We start from the raw sequence: 19,612 nt of genomic DNA, 5'->3' as shown, positions 1-19,612 counted from the left end.
CCAGAGGATAAGGTTGCTCATATACAACCCATGGACGAATTAATGACAATTGACCTCGTCCCCGGAACGACGAAGCAAACTCGGATAAGCAAAGATTTGGAACCCTCTTTCCAAGACGAACTAGTAGCACTACTGCGATCCAATGTCGATATCTTCGCATGGCAACCAAGCAACCTGACTGGCATCACACCTCGCACCGCTGTGCACAGGCTCAATTTACGACCCGAGTGCAAACCTGTCAAACAAAAGCGGCGACATTTCGGCATCGAGAAGGATGAAATTATCAAGCAAGAGGTCCAACGACTTCTGGATATTGGGCATATTAGGGAAATCCAATTCCTCACATGGTTGTCCAACGCGGTGTTGGTACAGAAGGCCAATGGACAGTGGCGGATGTGCATTGATTTTCGTGATTTAAACAAGGCCTGCCCGAAGGATGATTATCCCTTGCCCCATATAGACCAGCTCGTAGACGCCACCGCCGGATGCGAGCTACTCAGTATGATGGACGCTTCGCAAGGATACCACCAGATCCCGTTAGAAGAAAGGGACCAACCTGCAGTGAGCTTTATCACGGCCACAGGCACCTACTGTTATGTGGTAATGCCTTTTGGTCTGAAAAATGCGGGGGCCACGTATCAGAGATTGATGGATAGGATGTTTCGGGCTCAGCTCGGGCGCAATATTGAAGTATACGTCGACGACATGCTGGTCAAGAGCAAGAAACGTTCCACACACCTCGTTGATCTAGCTGAGACATTTGCCACCCTCTGCCTTTACGGGATGAAATTGAACCCTGCAAAGTGTGCATTCGCAGTAAAGGCCGGGAAATTCCTCGGATACATAGTTAATCGAGAAGGTATCAAGGTAAACCAGGATAAAGTTGAGGCGGTACTCCGAATGACCCCTCATCGGTCCATCGAAGAAGTCCAGTCCTTAGCAGGAAAGGTGGTGGCCTTGGCTCGCTTCATATCGCGAATGGCTGATAAAATTCTGCCCTTCTTCAAAATCTTAAGAAAGGTAGCCTAGTTCGAATGGACCGAAGAATGTCAACTCGCATTCGAAGCACTAAAAATTTCGTTAACTCGTTTGCCCATCCTTAGCACCCCGGAAAAAGGTGAAACTCTGTTCGTATACTTATCGGTGGGCGACGAATCAATTAGCTCAGTCCTATTCAAAGAGGCAAGTGGTCAACAACGACCGATCTATTACATCAGCAAGATCCTCACTAACTCAGAAATCAAGTATTCCGAAGTTGAAAAAATAGCGTATGCACTAGTCCTCACTACGCGACGACTTCGACCTTATTTCTTATCACACACTATGATAATCCGAACAAGTTTACCACTCCGTCAAACTCTGGGTCAACCTACAGCATCAGGACGAATTGTTAAGTGGGCTGTCGAGTTGGGACAATATGAAATCCAATATCAGCCTCGCACCTCGGTTAAGGGACAAGCATTGGCGGATTTCATCCGAGAAACCACTAGAATACCTATGGAAAAAGAGTGGAAAGTCTACGTGGACGGATCATCCACAACGACAGGAGCGGGGGCAGGGATAATAATTATCGATCCTACAGGGGTAGAGGTAGAATTTGGTGTTAAATTACCACGAATTTCCAACAATGAGGCGGAGTATGAGGCCTTCATCCGAGGTATGGAAATCGCTCAAGAACTTGGTGCACGAGTGGTGCGAATAAACTCTGACTCCCAACTGGTAATACACCAGTTAGAAGGAGATTACGAGGTGAAAAATGATAGAATGAAGGGATACGTGAACAAAGCTCGAGCGGTACAAGAAACTTTCGAAGCTTGTACTGTGCATCAGATCCCGAGAAGTGACAACCAGCGAGTTGACTTCCTCGCTAAAATTGGGTCGTCGGTCGCCGATTGTGTTGAAAGAAAAATCACTATCCTTATTGCCCCTACCCCAACACTGGGGATCATGATGATCGACGAAGAGCCTGACTGGAGGACGCCTTTGTTCAATTATTTCAGAGGAGAGCGAACTGGCACCAAGAGAGAACAACATCGTTTGGCATATAAAGCGAGGCACTTTTACGTGTGGCACGAAATATTATATAAAAGGAATTTCACCACAATAGACGCGAGGTGTTTGGGAAAGCAGGAGGCGAAACATGTTCTTGACGAAGTGCATCGAGGTGGTTGTGGTGAACATGGGGGAGCTCGGGCCCTCATACAGAAATTATATCGGGCTGGATATTATTGGCCCGGTATGAAGAAGGACACTCATCGATACGTTCAACATTGCATACAATGTCATAAATATGCCCCACTTATCCATAAACCGGGGGAAGAAATGATTATCATGAGTGCTCCATGCCCCTTTGCCCAATGGGGAATTGACCTAGTAGGACCATTCCCCCAAACCACTGGCAGGAAGAAATTCATCATTGTTGCGGTAGACTACTTCACCAAGTGGGTCGAGGCTGAGGCCCTATCAAAAACATTAGAGGACGAGGTCATGCATTTTATTTGGAAGAATATCTGTTGTCGGTTTGGCCTGCCTCGAAGCCTCGTATCGGATAATGGCACTCAATTCAACGGCAGGAAAATTCGCGCATGGTGCGAAGAAATGAAAATTGCACAAAAATTTGTGGCGGTAGCGCACCCCCAGGCCAATGGTCAAGTGGAGTCCACAAACCGGACCATTGTCAATGGCTTGAAGAAGAGGATAGACGAGCTAGGCGGAAGCTAGGTAGATGAGTTGCCTTCAGTTCTTTGGTCTTACCGAACCACAGCCAAAGCAGCCACCGGTGAGACACCATTTCGACTAACCTATGGAACCGAAGCAGTTATTCCGGTCGAGGTAGCGATGGAAACACTCCGCAAAACCACATTTAATGAAAAAACAAACGATGATGCCTTGAGAACACAGCTAGATGAGATTTTTGATCTGCGAGAAGCAGCGTATTTACACATGGAGCGAAATAAGAACTTGATCAAAGCTCGATATGATCAAGGGGTACGGTCTCGTTCATTCCAGATCGGTGATCTCGTCCTACGACGAGCTGACGCACTAAAACACACAGGAAAATTAGAAGCCAATTGGGAGGGACCGTACATGGTCACAAAATGTTTAGCCGGCGGGGGATATGAGCTGGCAGACGTAGAAGGAAAGTCGTTGCCACGATCTTGGAACATAATACACCTGAAGCGCTTCTTCGCGTAAAAAAAAAAAAAAAAAAAAAAAAAAAAAAAAAGGAGAGAGTTAGTCAGCGAAATCGAGAAGTGACACACCTTGTACAGGCAAAAACCATCAATAAACATCCATTTCGCGAACTGGGCTAGGCCCCGTGGTTTTTTCTCTCCTCATTTGGAGGGTTTCCACGTTAAAAAGATCCTTGTGTTATTTATTTAAATTACAACTGTGGCGTTAAATCGCGTGTTTCATTGTGGCGTTAAATCGCGAGTTATACTGTGGCGTTGAATCGCGTGTTTCATTGTGGCGTTAAATCGCGGGTTATACTGTGGCGTTAAATCGCGTGTTTCATTGTGGCGTTAAATCGCGAGTTATACTGTGGCGTTAAATCGCGTGTTTCATTGTGGCGTTAAATCGCGGGTTATATTGTGGCGTTAAATCGCGTGTTCCATTGCGGCGTTAAATCGCGTGTTATAATGTGGCGTTAAATCGCGTATTCCATTGCGGCGTTAAATCGCGCATTGCATCGAAATTGTTAAATCACGTATTACGATAAAGTTTAAGTCGTATGTATAACCGAGATATTGAAATCAGGCACTAAGTTAAAACTGAACTGAGTTATTAAAACGAATAACAATGGCTGGCCGAAGTCAAGCTAGTTGATGAATTCAAGGAATGATCACCGACGGGAATCATTCGGAGTTAATTGACTCAGCTCGAATTCAAAAGAGGATTTGGTAAGTCCTGAATTTATACTTGAAATACATAAACACTAAGGCAGACATAAGAAACCCAAATAAAACTGAGAAGCAAATAGAAGGATTTTCGATATGTTGAAACGCGATAAGGAGAGAAGTTCGCTCAGAATACATAATGAAAAAGAAAGAAAATAACAAAAACAATGTTTGGAATACACATAGTCAAAATACAAACAAACAAAATGACTAAGTAGTCCCAGCCATCACTTCGGGGGTATCCACCCCTACTTCGTTTTGGTCTCCAGCGGCCGGAGGAAGAGATGCGACGGGGTCCGGCTGTGCTTCACTAAGATTGGTCCCCGTCTCGATGGCCTCAATATCCCCGACGAAGTCGGTAATAACCACCGATGAAGCCCCTTGGTGGGAAAAATCTTCAATAAGTCCTTGATGAATTGGCCTCCACCATTCCAAGTTGGGGTCCTCGTTGACATCTCCTTCGAAGCCCGGAATCTCGTCGTCGGGAAGATCTTCGGCGAGCTCGTTATCCACCAGCGTGAATTCGATGCCGGCAGCACTTAGTCGCTTCCGTACAGCCACGATCGCAGCCGAGAAGAAAAAACGAGCTAGGCCTGAAGCTTCTCGTGTGAAGGTGGTCGAGCGCCATAGGCGGTGAAAGAAGCGACGAACAAATTCTTCTATAAAACGAAGACCTTCAGGCGACCCCGGGAACAGCCTCTGTCCCTCCTTTATCCCTTCGGTAAAATTGGAGGAAGCCTGCACTCCGGCTGCAAACAACTCGTTAGAGAGCTCTTTCGCCTTTTCCTCCAAGCCGGCATTGTGGGATACTAGAGAATCTTTCTCTGCCTGCAAGACTTTCTCCCTCTCTTGCAGCCTCCTCACCTCGGCAAACAAACCCTCTTTCGATGACTCCGCCACCGCCAGACTCTCCTTCAGGGCTCGAACTTCCTTCCGAAGTTGAGTTACCTCTTTCTTTTGATTATCGTATGCCTCGCGCGAGACATCGTCCCACCTTAGCGGGCCCGAAAAAGCAATGGCGAATTGCTACATGTACAAGAAGTTCAAATAAAGTTAGTCGTGAATAAAAAATATAAAGTTAAGGATTGACTCGCGTGTACGAAATAAGACAAACCTGCGTGATATTATGAAGAAGTAACTCGAGTCGGTCACCTTTGCTCATCTGCCCGAAGTGGGCGACATCTCGAGGAAATGCCAAAGACCGACAAGCGGCAATGGCATTCTCTGCATTTTGGCAGAGGTGAAGTGCAAAATTGGGAGGTAGGGATGACCCAGTCGGCCCAAGGGCCAAATCAGCCCTCCACTTCTTCGGAACGGGCTCTTTCTCCACCACTTCTTCAGTCGAGGAGGGTGGCGGCGAAGAGGCTAGAACTATAGCTGAGGACCGCCGAGGAGGCTCTGATTCCTCTATGCGAGGTCCACCTCGGGGGCGCGGAGGCGCAGTGTTCTTCTTAGAGGGTCTGGGTCTTAAAGCCCCTTCCTCCGAAGAACGTTTTTCGGATTCAGCAGCCAAAGGACGCTGAAACTCGGACGCCTCGAACCCAGGCTCCGGCTCGGAAGGACGAGTGGCCGGCTTGTCACCTCGAAACATCCTCTTCAATCTTAAATCTGTTCACAAAGTTGGGAGAAATGTAATAAGTAAATGAGACAATAAACAAGCAAATGCGAAATTAACGAAACAGAGAATAACCACCCAGAATCAAGCGGTAAATCAAAGCAAAAAAAGGGTGTCACGACTAAACCCACCTAAGTCGTCTTGGGTTAGGGAGTAAGTGCCGTTGTCATGAAAATAGAAGTGATGGAGCATCGGCGGAAAGCTGGTGAGGCTATCCGGGATACCGTAGCTCGGCTGAAAATGATATATCATTTTCAGCAAGCAGTCGTCAATCGGCAAGGGTTTGCCCCTCTTCTTTTCGGGCAAGGTCGCGAGCCAAGGACACAAATAAGGAGCATCAAAAGGGTTTCTCGCAAAGAAGTAATGACCTTGCCATCCGTCAGTCTTGTTGGGTGGCATGAGTATCTTGAAACCCGGACGAGCCGAGATAGAAATATGAAAAGGACTGGAGTTCTTCAACACCATAACGCTCCGGAAATGAGTTGGTGTAGGAATTACCCCCGACCAAGCGCAAAGCATGCGAAACCCGGTCATGATTATTATGGCATGAGGATGGAATTGGTTAAGGGACACATTACACAACTGAGCAATTTCGGAAAACCAAGGTGAAATAGGGAAGGAAAGGCCAAAGTAAAACTGCTCAGAAAACCAGGTACTAAAACCTAAGGGGGGGTTTAATGGGCGTTCATCTCGCGAGGGCAGGACTAGTTCAACATCAGTAGGGAGGCCTATGTCGCGAGCTAAGTTAATTAAATCTATTTTACTTAAAGTGCTGGGCCCCCATTGGTCATCTAAATCCCGCCCCTCAGATAATGAAGGAGAACCACTCCTCGCAGAAGACAGGGCCTCACCCCTACCCCTCTTCTTAGGTCTTTGCAATAATTTGCCCGACGGGGAGAAGTAAGGCCCCTCTTCCGATGATGAGGAAACAGAAAGAGTGGGGTATTCATCCCCCTCCCCGGAACGGCGGTTGGAAGGCATTTTTTGGCGACATAACTGATTGGAAGAACAAGACGAGGATAATAAAAGATCGAGAAGAAAATCAATACCTTTGTCGGGAGGAAGAGGGAGCACGAAGGGTAAAGACGCTGTTTCGGAAGGCAAAATCACCGGAGAAGAAGTAATAAGAGAGAAAGCACGGAGATAAAAAAGGGAAAAATTTTACAAATTGGTATCAGCCGGATATTTATAGGGGAAGAAAATGGGCAAAAACCAGATCTCAACCGCTTATCTGGACGGACAGGATCAGAAGCAGATTGTCTCGAACTCGACGCAAAAGCACCGATTGAAATTCCCTCATGATGACCTAGGGAACTTGAATCGACTGCATTGATTGACAGGGCAGCAAATAGGGGGCGGGAGGCACGCGCCCCCACCAAAAGCAAAAATCAAAACCGAGCTATTACTTCGCACCTCGTACTCCATACTTACCAAACGAGATAGGACGAAGCCTTCTCGTCTGATAATTAAGGAGTAGGGGGAGTAGTTGATACGGGCCACTCTGACAAGACCGAGTAAACATAAGCCCATGATGATAAGCCCATAATGACCTAGCTCGGTATTACAAAAGAGGTCGTTGGACCATACAACCTCGGAAAACGATATAAGAATACCTTAACTCGCCAGCCCAATACCAAGACGAGGTAAAGCGAGCCCAGAGCAATAAAGGCCCAAGATACATGACTTGAGGGCAGGGAGAAACCCTAAAAAGGGAAACCTTGGAGGCCAAGGTTTCATCATCTATAAATAGGAGAAGACATTGTATTTTCTACACATGCTTTTATGTACTTTTCATAAACATACTCTAAAATATTATACTGACTTGATCGTCGGAGCTTTCCCGCCGGGAAACCTTCCCGGCGTTGCAGGTCTATTCACCGGAATCCAGATCAGACTATAAGGAGCGCGACAAGAAGCCCTACGGACCAAATCAGCGAGAATATTCCTACAGCCTCCTCGTGTTGGCGATGGTGGAAAGAGTTGTTGGTATTTGTTGGAGCTGCCATGGCTGAGCCTCACGACCTTTTTTTTTCCCTCTCTCCCCCATAAAATAGGGATTTTTTGAAGATTTGTTTTTTTTATATGCCAAAGATTTGACAAATTCAATCGGCAAAACTTGGTAGCCCTTTTTTATGTATTTTTCACATAAATCTTCCGTGATTGTTGGAGGGGAAATCTTCCATATACTAGATAGAAAAATATTTGTAATCCTTTCAATTTTTTAGAAAGAAAAATATCCTCTCCTTCAATTACTGTGCCCCCAAGCAAACAAAAGGGTTCTACCTTTTCTTTTGTCCAATTAATGTTTACTAGCAGTAATGAATTCATAACTGCCATTGGATGGTTAAATTGACATGAACTTTGACATCGGAGGAAGAGATGAGGGGCAGAGTCGTCCAACCGAGTGTGCCAATTTGTTATCCTCAAATTTAAATGTGTGCAAAATAAATTACAGGGCAAGAAAAATAGGAACAAATACATATTTAATCAAGGGAAAATGAGTTACAATCTTTATTGATTCCTCTGATTTTTCTCCTAGATTTAATCCAAGGGCCGAAGTTTGTTCTTGAATTGAAAGCTTGATTCCTTCCTTGATTTGCGGAAGTAGATATGGATATCTAGAAATCGATTTGGCAATTTCTAGGTCTTATGGATATGATGCCTTGATGAAGATTTAGAACCTCCGCGATTGTTGTTCTTCGTCGTGGCAAGAGCTCGTGACTTGAGAGTTTTTAAGAGCTTGATGTATGCCTTGCTTGATGCTTGTGTCATTGTATCTGTGTATGTGTTTGAGACCTCCTTTTATAGGCTCGACTTTCTTGACTTGAAACATGGGCCGATGAACTTGGACATTTGCAACTTACTTCACGTGGCCTAGATTTTATAAGCTCAAAATGAGGCAAAAATTAAAAATGTTGTTTTTGAAGCCGATTGCCTCAACACAATCAAATTCATTGTGGATGAATCTGCCATCCCCAACTGGAATGTTTGTGTCCTTACAACGAAATTCGAAAATTTTGGTCTCTCTGCCCAAAACTTCCCACCACTGTCGCGGGCATTGCGACACTTCCCCTTTCCTTTTTTTTCATTTCTTATTTTTTTATGGAAAAGGTGGGTCCTATTATTTTTGGTCTATGAAGACCAACTACATGAGATAATTCCCAAGTCATCTTCCCACCAAATCGAGCGACGGGTGAGTCGAGTGGAACTATTGACAAATCTTTTCTTTTTCTAATTAACATATATTTTTCTTGATTTCGACAAACAAAATTTCGACCGATGATTTTGAAATTTATCTAAATGATGGCAAGTTTGATGGAGAAAATCTGGGCTTTAAGCACATGTGAGGTGATGTGAGTGGCGGCTGGAGCAGGCTGATCCAAAGAGATTTGTTGCTGCTTGCATGGTGGTCGTTCAAGAATGGCAATGGTGATGGTGGCAGTGTCATGATCCATTGCTATTGTTTCTTCTTGATGCCTCTTTTTTTTTTTTAAAGGCCTCTTAAATAGGGACTATCTATTTTAATAAAATGGCACAAACTTGCGAAGCTCCCTTACATCTTGAATGTAAATCAAGTGCAAAGATACTGTGTATCAAATAAATATGTACTATATGTTGTCCTCTAATCAAAGAATTTTTTTTTCTCTTGTTGGCTTTGCCCCCAAGTGGACCCTATTTTTTTTGGTTTGACTCAACTTATAATATTGGTCTAACTTGTTTACGTACCCTTTTAAAAGGGATCAAGTCATAACGTAGTTCAAGCGAGCAACTTATAACTTTTTTTTTGTTTGACTGAACTTAGAATATGGGTCTAAACTGCCTACGTACCCTCCTAAAAGGGATCAAGTCATCACGTAGTTCAAGCGATCAACTTAGAACAATTTTTTTTTTTTTTGGTTTCGATTGAACTTAGTATATAGGTCTAAGCTGCCTACGTACCCTCCTCAAAGGGATCAAGTCATAACGTAGTTCAAACAAACATTTCACTTTAATTTATCATATTCTCTCCCCCGAAAGGAGATGTTTCTTCAAGTATAATGCGAGCTTTGGATTCATATCATCAACAACACTTGCATAACATGAGCTAACATCGACCTCCACGTAATCTTCACTTTGAACATCTTCGCATATAGGGAAATGATGTTTGATGACGCGTTGTTTCACCTTCACCGCTCCATTTATGGCAATAAGCAGGGTCGATGAATCTTTTCTATTTGGTCGAAGTGACAGAGAACTTTGATCTTCACTTCTCAATTCCAATTCGTCTACTTTCTCATGACGGTCCATTTTCCTTTGTTGTTGCCCTTTATGACCTCCAAGGCGTGTGAAAACAGATCTACCACTTGTAGACAACTTATTATGGACATAGGATACATAATTAGAAGGTCCAAGCCTCTCAAATACATAAGCTCGAGCAACAGGGGCACCAATTCGATCAGAAACGGAAACACGGTCGGTGCTTTTCTTTTGCTTTCCACCATCCTTTGTAGTGATATGTTGGACGTTGACGCACTCTTCAATCTTTGATACGCGTATTCTAACTGGCTCAATTGGAGAGAATCCCAAACCAACTCTAGGTTGATCAACATGGAAGCCTTGTCTTCTCAACGCCCTTTGTGCTTGATTGAGTCCGTGGATCTTTTCTCCCGTTAACTCGGGTTTTAGTTCACTTAATCGTGACATGCTAGAGAATTTGTATCCACACTTGTCTAGGAGACTATATGCTTTTGGATTGAACTCTCCTTGAACTCTTTGATGTTGAACGAGTGCGGAAGACATCTTCCCATGGGCTAACGGGCTCAAGCAAATGATGGGCACAATCAACTCCCTTTTGATAACTTGACATTGACTCGATTTCAGTTTATTTGGTTGTACATCAGATGGCAATGTAATGTAATCATTGAACAAAACTTGTCCCTATTTTTGACATGACCGAGGAACATATGAGAATATTGGCGAATCAAATTTCTCCATGGGCTTGTTGATTTCGCATGCCGCGGCTTCAATTATAGTGGCTAACTTCTCGAATTCCGTGCGACTATCATCCATAGGTGTGTCCTTTAACACCAATTATTCTTGCGTCGAGTCTAAGTCCACATAAAGTTTAGCATCAGCAATATGTGATTCCGCCTCAGTGAATGGTTTTGCATTAGCATCAACTATCATTAACTCTCCATTCTTCAAGTATTTGAAGCATTGATGAAGGGTAGATGGAACTACTCCATTTTCGTGAAGCCATGGCCTTCTCAATAACAAGTGATAAGAGGTCCTTGCATCGATCACATCGAACCATTCCAAAAGCTCGTTGACTGTCTTGGTTAAAGATCTGGATAGTTAAATGACTATGAGTCAAGTCTTCAACTGCGATCCCTACTTGCTTCAATGTAGACTTTGGCATAATATTGACCGCTGACACCTCCATCTATAAGTATGCGGTTGACCTTTTTCTCATGCAATAACCCCGAGATAAAAAGCGGATGATTGTGAGGCTTTGGCCCTAACAACAAATATTCGTCCGTGAACGTCATAGTTGTGCAACATGTAGCAAGTTGTTGATTCTTTTCTTCGGGTGAAATGGCCGGTAATCTTTCGGCTTTTGCTTGAAGAAGGTATTGCGGAAAGAGTTCTTCGAAAGTTACTTGAGTATGACGGGAACCTTTGGATAAACTTCTAGGTAAGGTGACATGTTCTTTCACATCCTCGATCACACTTTTGTAGCGAGTGGATTTAGCTAGATGTATCTTTATTGACTTCAAAGTGTGAAGCTTCTCGACACGTCGTCTTTGTCTTTGTCTACGCGTCACGAGGGTTCATTTACCATCCTCATCAACTACAGGTGTGGAATCTTCTTTGCACATGATTTCTCCCTAAAAAAAGAAGAGATTTGACAAAGGTTGGATCAAGGCTACCGAATTGAAATTTCGACGATTCTTCTATTGTAGAGGACAAAACTTGATGAGCACTCCGTGCATGAATGATGCTAGGAACATTTGTGTTGACCACATCTTCGGTATCTATGATTATTTTTCCTTATCGTTCCATTCAAAGGATATCTCCTTCACCACAAAGAATTTTTCTATGATACTTGCAGTATTTAGGGTCGTTTACCTTTTCGGCCTCCTCGTGGCATTTTGGTTCAGGCAACTCGATCAATTTCTTCCAACAACACATAAAAGATTTGCGAGACATCGGAGTCCGGGAATAGGTATTATTTTTCTTGCATTTCTTTCAACCTAGGCTGACATCTATCATTAAACATACATTGATCTTCCTCTCTTTTGTCTCTCTTCTTTGATTGAATCTTCATACTAGTCGCCTTGATGGCCATAGAATCCTCAGCAACCCTAGTGAATTTATTGCTTCTCCTTGGGTCATTCTTTTATGGTTAGCGATGCTCAATTCCATATCGTGGGCACGAGTAGCCAATTCTTCAAAAATTTGGGGCTTAATCCCTTGAAAAGTATAGAGAATTCCCCAATGCATGCCTTGGATACACACATCTCAATTACTGATATTTTTGATAGCTTATCCTTGAAATTTAGACTTAGCGCACGCCAACGGTTAATGTAATCCTCAAGTGGTTCATCTTTCCATTGTTTCACATTGGTAAGCTTGATCATACTCACAGTGCGGCGCGTGCTGCAGAATCGATTCAAGAATTCATGTTCCATCTTTTCCCAACTATTGATGGACTCGGGTTCCAAATTGATGTACTAGTCAAAAGCATTTCCCGCGAGTGATCTTACGAATTGTTTCATCAAGAGATCGCCGTTAATCCTCATATTGTTGCAAGTTTCGATGAAATGAGCAATATGTTGCTTGGGGTTCCCCTTTCCGTCGAATTGTTGAAGCTTTGGGGGTCGGTATCCAGCTGGCATTCTCAGTGCATCGATCCGCTTAGTGTACGACTTTGAGTACATGGGTGCGACTTGAGATGGTCCACCATATTATGCTTTGATGGTATTAGCAATCATCTCTTACAATTGTTGAACAAATAGCGTGGCAACAGACATTGAAGAATGAATGGCGCCTTGCACAAAGTTCGGTTTGGGTTGTGCTTCTTCCATTTGCTTTGCTTTCTCGTTGCGAAGCGTGTATGATCCGTGCTTGGGGAAAAACTCTCCAACCTCTGACTGTTCCAACTTATCCATTAATTGAGCAATTTTCATGTCTTTGTCTTCGACTATCTTTTGAAGATTAGCCATTGTTTGGGCCAAGTGCGCCAATTGCTCATCCATTGAAGTCGCATCAACCACCATAACCGGGAATGTGGTGAAGGCTTGAGATTTGGATTCGATTTCTTCCGATCCTAAGGATCTTGAGCCATTTGACGTAGTTGTGTTATCGATCTTGCCCCCGGTGGGTGATAAACCAACAACAGTGTCAATCTCGGCAGCCTTTTGGATCAAACAGTTTTGGTTCTTCTTTTGGAGCCATTGGATCGTTGAACAAAAGAATATGCGCTTAGACGTAAGAGAGGAGATGAGAGGCAAAGTAGTCCCACCGGGCGTGCAATTTGTAAACCGCAAAATTCTCGAGTATGCAAAATATAATAAAAAATACGAGACATGAAAATAGGGAACAAATAATTTATAATCAAACGAAAGTGGATTACAATCTCCGGGGATTTCCCTGATTCTTCACTCATATTGTAAAATCGATTCAAGGGCTTAGAATCTTTTTCTTGAACCGAATAAACATAAACAACTCGAATTCAAATATGTTGTGAATTCGAAGTGGATGAGCTCGATATGTGTCTATGTGAGTCTGATTTTTTGCATGCACCGAATGCCTTATTTTATAGGCACAAGCTATGGGTTTTTGGCACAAGCTAGGGTTTCTTGATTTGTAGCATGGGACAGACATTTTAAAACCCAAATATGTTATGGACTTTAATTTGATACCTAATTAATAACCGATTTATTTTGGTTATTAATTAGTAATTTATCTTAAAATTTCGATGTCTACAATAACACAAGTCGCATTTTGAAATAATCAACAACATATAAAGGTGACTCGTATAAAGTTTGTTGATGCCATTTGTGTTTTTTTATGTCATTTTGTAATATGTGTTTTTTTTTTTTTTTGTAAATGGCCATTTCTTTTCCGAGTTGTCACTACAAGAAAACAAGGTTTGAGAGATAGAAATTTACATCGCCAATTCACTAAATTCGTCGCTAAACACATCGACGAATGCGCTGACGGACATGATCGGTCAGTACAAACCCCAACATTAAATTTTACCAACCAAAGTTTTACGGCGTCGGAAAATTAGCAACATAAATGGGGTCAATAATCATATCGCATTTTGTCGCAACAAAGATCTCCTAACAAATGATTTTCATCCGATCTAGGTTTTGAACCCTGCCCATCACATACTTTTTCAATTTGTAACATGATTTGAATGAAAACAATAGATGATTTTTCGCCAGTAAGATTCAAATTGGCGATGTAGACTTTTGTCGGTGATTTGTTACTAAATGTTGCCGACTATTTATTTTCAATTAGTAAAACACAGGCTTTTTAGTTAGTAATATTCCAGTTAGCGACATAAGATTTATGTCTGTAAATCGATTGGTAACTATTATCGACCGGTTATTTTCAGTCAGTAAAATACCAATGAATTGTTTTTTAGTAATTTTGTATGTACGTTGTAATGACTAATAGTATAGAGTTAGTAATATACCAACAAATGGTATGTAAGTGACTTCCATCGCTACATATAATCGACAGATAATATTGTTGGCGATCAATCACCAATATACCAATAAAATTTCTAATTTCCAACGGTTGTTTTGTCCGTGAGTATTTTGGTGTTAATAATCTGTCACTAATTATGATTCTAATCATTAATAATTATAGCAACTACTTTATCGTCAATAATTTGTTAATATTATAAATTATTATTAAAATATTGTGAAGAATATCCAACTGTATACTTGTGCACTAAGTTTCATTCTATAACTACACATGTCAATTTCTCTTGTAGATGACTTTGTGTTATAGATGACAATGCTTGTTCTATTTTGTATACAAGTAGACCCCTTCAGTAATGAAAATATATATAGGTTTCATTAGCAATCTCACACTGTTTCTCTCGCCTGTCAAAATCATTAGTTGATTGTCGTTGGAGTACATCAACATTATAAAGTATTTCTATTAGTTGTATTACGCTGTTAAAACCATTAGTTGATTGTCGTTAAACTACATCAAAATTATAAAGTATTTCTATTAGTTGTATTACTTATGAGATTCCAAGTATTGAGTTCAAGCAAGTTCACTGCACGAAAAATAAAAAGAAATCATAGAATATCAATCAAAAGACAGACACAATCTCAATATTGATTTTAGCTACATCAGAGATTTCTTTTTTTAGGTAACAAAAATTGGGACGATGGAAGGTGAGGTGATGGGTGGAGGGTTTTTGTCGACGAAAATAGACTATTCTACCTTTATAATTTCGTATAAAAACATTTTATAGAAACTATTAGATCAAGAATTGCCAAATGGTGTATTTTGCCAACCAAAAGTCAATTCAATTTAGGGTAAATGGTAAATAGGTCCATGACAAGAGCAATTAATTAAAAGAGGGATATCCAACTTTTTTGTCTTTCAAATAAATCCAGCCCATTCAAACTTATTTACAAATAAGGAAAATCATTTTATATATACCCAAATTACCCTCAATTCATTGAACCCAATTCAACTCCAATTTCATGATTTACACCACAATTTAGCCCAATTTCATCAATTAACTAATATTAACCCTAATTTCAATTTTGACCCCAATTTTGACCCGCCACCACCGGAGACCGACCACCGGAGACCGTCGGTCTCCGGCGTTGACTTTTTTTTTTATTTATATTTTGTTTTTTCTTAAAAAAATATTTTAATTAATATTACTGTTTTGGCTGCTAAATTACTATCTCCAGCAGTTATTTAACTGTCGGAGACAGTATTTTAACTGTTAATTGACTTTTTTATTCTTTAAAAAAAATATTTTTAATTAATATTACTGTATCCGTTGCTAAATTACTGTCTCCGGCAGTTATTTAACTGTCGGAGACAGTAGTTTAACTGTTAATTGATTTTTTTTTTAATTTTTTTTCTTAAAAAAATATTTTAATTAATATTATTGCTTTGACTGCTAAATTATTGTCTCCAACAGTAATTTAACTGTCTTAGACAATAATATTAATAATATTACTGTTCGGGAAATAATATTCATAATATTACTGTCTGAGACAGTAATTTAGTAGTTAAGACAATAATATTAATTAAAATATTTTTTCTAAGAAAAAAATTCGAAAAAAAAAAGTCAACGCCGGACGCTGGCCGGAAAAAAAAATTCATAAAAAAAATTATTTTCTGACAAAAAAAATATTTTGGGTATTAATGTGATACATTTGTTTAAATTCGAGGTCAATGTGTAATATTAAGGAAGTTAGAACATAATATATGGAATTTATAAGAATTATAGTATGAAGGATATTTTAAACTAAAGATATGAGCATGAGTTTAATTGACAGACTGTTTTTTTGTGAACTAATGTGCATTTAAGTCCCATGTGATGGACATTTTTTCCCATTCACCCTTCAATTTAATAGTGCAAAGTGTTATTTTTGTATTTTAGGGTGTAAAGTGTAAAATGTCACTGGCACCTAATTGAAGCGTACAAATTCCCAATTACCCTTCCTGGGAAATTCCCCAATTAATTACACTAAATCAGAAGTTTCCCTCTACAGCCATTTTTAATGGCACCGAGTAAGAAAACCAAATCGAAGGGGAACTCGGTCGAGTCAACTCAATCGCCGGCTAAGTATCCGGCGTGCATCCGGCCCATACCTCCATCGTCCGTTGCTATCTCCATCCACGCCAAACCCGGCTCCAAACTCGCCGCAGTCACCGGTAATAATCAATTTTCAATTGATTTAATTTTTATTTTTTTTATAATTTGATAAGACTTCGATTGAAGAAGTATTTCAACACCATCTTCCGGTAACTTATTTCTCTCTGTAAAAATTGACGAGATCCTTAGATATGAGCGATGATGCATTAGGGGTGCAGATTGATGCTCCGCCTAAAGACGGTGAAGCTAACGCCGCACTTATCGATTTCATTAGCTCTGTACGTTCTCTTTTTTCTTATGCTAAATTGAAAAAATTTCATGTGTTAATTTATTTATTTATTTGTTTTCTCATTCAGAATAATAATTTGATTCAGTTAGCTGATTTCTGTGCATTTTTGTTCCGTTGTTTTTTATGAATCTGAGCAGAGAATGATATGGCTAATATTATGTGTTCAATTTGGTTTGTTTGATTCTTATCTAAAAAAGAAATCAGTTTGTTTAATGCTACACCCGGTGAAATACACTGCGTGATATTAACCGTTGATCTGCACACAATCACACACACCCATGTGTATGTGTGTTTAGTGGGAAGTTATTTCACCATATCAACGATTAATAATTACCCGGTGTATTTCACCAGGTGCAACATCTCGTGTAGCATCTCAAAGACCGTTGAATTTGATAATCAATGACAAATTTGTAGTCGATATTAATATTTATTTAAATAAATTTATATGAAAATTATAATTTATTTATAAATGAAAAGATATATGTATTTTTAGAACTTAAATATGCACCTCTATATTTTTCCAAGTTGTTGTTCGGGTTTGTTGTTCCGATGTGGTATATCGATAACTTTATTTTGAAGTTCAAGTAGTTGCTCGTTCGCTATTCTTCTTAGAAGTACACGAGTCTATAGTGGAATGTATTCGTATTTCGTAATTGTATGCTTCGTGTGACCAGGTTATTGGGGTGAAAAGGAGGCAAGTATCACTAGGTTCCGGCTCAAAATCGAGGGACAAGGTTGTGATAATAGAAGAGGTAACGTTACAGACTGTATTTGATGCTCTGAATAGAGCTTTACTGAACCAATGATCAATATTTATGCACTTAAATTATATGATCCTTTGTGTTTTAACATAATAGAAAAGCTTTATAAATTATGCTTGAAAAAAATTGTTTTGTCTTCATAGCATCTGGTTTTCTGAATGAACCGTAGTAAAAGTAGAAAGGATAAACATGTTTGATGCCGGTTGGATTCGGATTTCACCTATCTTAGTTGTGCTGAATGTTTCTTCCTTCGATTCAGTTGTTGTTATTCTGGAAAAGAACATATAAAAACAAAAACACGAGACGGAATATTTTAAACAAAAAAACCCACTCGTCTCTGCATTCTTAGCTTCTTTCGTACCTGAAAGAAGAAGCTAACATGTGCATGACCAAAATGGTATGTGTTTGTATATGTGTGTTTAATTTACATGCAGATGATTGTAACATGAAAACAATTGATTTTTAGGTTGTTGTGTAATTAATTAAAAGATAAAAATGAGGATCATGGCAGTAAACTGAAATCGTTCAACGTCTATAGCTAAACATTCTTTTCGCGACCGAATAGGTCTTAGGTGCAAGGTACTTACCAACAGGCTACCTTGTCTTGACCATATTATAGTGCATTACTTTGTTACACAATCATCAAACAAACAAAAAAGCTAGATTAAATAGGCATTAAAAAAAAATCGATAATAAAAAAAAAAAGGGAAAACTCATAACTGAACCCTTTTTTTTGTCGCACACATACCATCCTTATTTTCTTTCTCTAATAATTCCCGAAAAATATCCGATTTACCCTAAAAAATCATAAAAATTGGAGATGGGCGATCATAGTGCAGCTACCACCACAGCTAAGCTTCCGATTCCCACGAAGGGAAACATCCTCATCACATGTGTGTTGCCATATGTCGGAAACATCATCGGATGTGTGCTGAGCTGTGACTTATTTGAGAGGTACTGTCGAATTTATATGAATACTTTAAATTATGGGACAATGAGACAGGGAAATTCTCCAAGAGTAATAAGGGTGTAGGAGTGTTTGTAAATGATGCAAAAGTCACAAATAAATTTTCCTGTGGTATTTTGAATATAGACCAGACACATTATTCATATGGAAAGATTTGCAAGCAAAGTTGATTTTTAGAGCTGGTGAGCAATCTTGGAAACTTTTTGCCCCATTGATGCTCGATTTTGAATTGCGCGACAAAAGAGTGTATAAGGGAGTAGATAATTATGTGTTGCTGATTCAAGTCAATAGGGTTTTTTGCTCGATTTCCTTGTAATATATGTCATCATTATTATTTTCGACAATTATTTGGTACATACTTCGACTTCCAGAAAATGAGCTTATAAGAGTTGTTTGTTTGCACAAACTTTATACATTCAGTACCAGTTCTTTCAGCCTAAATGAGTGAAAAACTGGAGTAATTTCATTTACGCTTGCTGATTAGTCATTACTCATTTATGAAGAGAAAGTAAATGGTGGTTGGCAAATTGGCAAATTCAACCTCATGGTCGTTCCGTGTTCCGAAAGCTGTGATTAAGCGTCTCGAAAAACTCACAGGCAAGCTTTATATGGAGTTCACAAGATTAATGAATGATCAGAATTTTCAGTATTTAGTAGCTGAATACAAACATTCACATTCTCAACCGTCCACACATACTAATAATAGCTAAAGCCCTCTCTCCCCTTTCTCTCGCTCCCTCGCTCTCCCTCATATTCTCCTTTTGGAGTTTCAAGAAGCAAGGATGCACGGAGTAGCTCTTGTTCGTTTTGTTAGTCGGCATTATTGGTTTGTAGTTTATGTTTTTTTCATGGTAATGTATTTTTTTTTTTTTATACAGAGAATGTGGTTGTTATGTTACAGCTGACTCGAAAAGTTGACAAACTGCATGCATTATTTATATTTGCGCTTCCTGGGATTGGCCAAACAATCGTAAGTCTTTGTTGAAGAATAACCGAGATCAATTGAATAATGCCGACTAACAAAAAACCCTAAACTGTGTATTAATGAAGCGAATTGAAACTACGATCAAACACATAACAATTAACATGGTTCGGTGATCAAAAGCTTTATTACTCTGAGATCAACACAAGATTTACAAGAAGAAGTTCACACACAGAAACATACTTCTTTACGCACAGTGTTTTCTGTCTGTCTTCTCTCTAATCTTTCTCTCTATGTTAACTAATTACAA

The 19,612-nt window shown here is 40.1% G+C and overlaps 2 protein-coding genes across 4 annotated transcripts; both read left to right on the top strand.

The window, feature by feature from the left end:
• Positions 1 to 1,323: 1,323 nt before the first annotated feature.
• LOC148768450 (uncharacterized) lies at positions 1,324 to 2,721 on the top strand. The gene has a single exon (XM_088821213.1). It carries the CDS (start codon positions 1,324 to 1,326, stop codon positions 2,719 to 2,721), a length of 1,398 nt encoding a protein of 465 aa, XP_088677339.1.
• A 13,422-nt stretch (positions 2,722 to 16,143) lies between these two features.
• Positions 16,144 to 19,318, top strand: LOC105960751 (uncharacterized). 3 transcript variants are annotated; one of them, XM_088821875.1, is made up of 4 exons: positions 16,144 to 16,422; positions 16,553 to 16,641; positions 17,327 to 17,404; positions 18,884 to 19,318. In XM_088821875.1, exons 1-4 carry the CDS (start codon positions 16,269 to 16,271, stop codon positions 18,890 to 18,892), a joined length of 330 nt encoding a protein of 109 aa, XP_088678001.1. In that variant the 5' UTR covers positions 16,144 to 16,268; the 3' UTR covers positions 18,893 to 19,318. The 3 variants fall into 3 exon arrangements, with proteins under 3 accessions (XP_088678001.1, XP_088678000.1, XP_012840416.1); XM_088821874.1 differs by lacking the exon at positions 18,884 to 19,318 and adding an exon at positions 17,673 to 17,928; XM_012984962.2 differs by lacking the exon at positions 18,884 to 19,318 and having other exon boundaries at positions 17,327 to 17,671.
• Positions 19,319 to 19,612: the final 294 nt, after the last annotated feature.

Source organism: Erythranthe guttata, chromosome 8 (genome assembly GCF_056151865.1).
Source record: "Erythranthe guttata isolate IM_541 chromosome 8, IM_541, whole genome shotgun sequence".
Lineage (NCBI taxonomy): Eukaryota > Viridiplantae > Streptophyta > Magnoliopsida > Lamiales > Phrymaceae > Erythranthe > Erythranthe guttata.
The sequence above is the reverse complement of the archived record's forward strand: the minus strand, read 5'-3'. Positions and strand labels throughout refer to the sequence as shown.

What these genes read in the sequence shown, in the direction of transcription:
- LOC105960751 (XM_088821874.1), top strand. Translation starts at nt 16,269, where the DNA reads ATGGCACCGAGTAAGAAAACCAAATCGAAGGGGAACTCGGTCGAGTCA. An exon ending in CAAACTCGCCGCAGTCACCG is followed by an intron (nt 16,423 to 16,552) that starts GTAATAATCAAT and finishes CGAGATCCTTAG; the next exon opens with ATATGAGCGATGATGCATTA. An exon ending in TTATCGATTTCATTAGCTCT is followed by an intron (nt 16,642 to 17,326) that starts GTACGTTCTCTT and finishes TCGTGTGACCAG; the next exon opens with GTTATTGGGGTGAAAAGGAG.
- LOC148768450 (XM_088821213.1), top strand. Translation starts at nt 1,324, where the DNA reads ATGATAATCCGAACAAGTTTACCACTCCGTCAAACTCTGGGTCAACCT.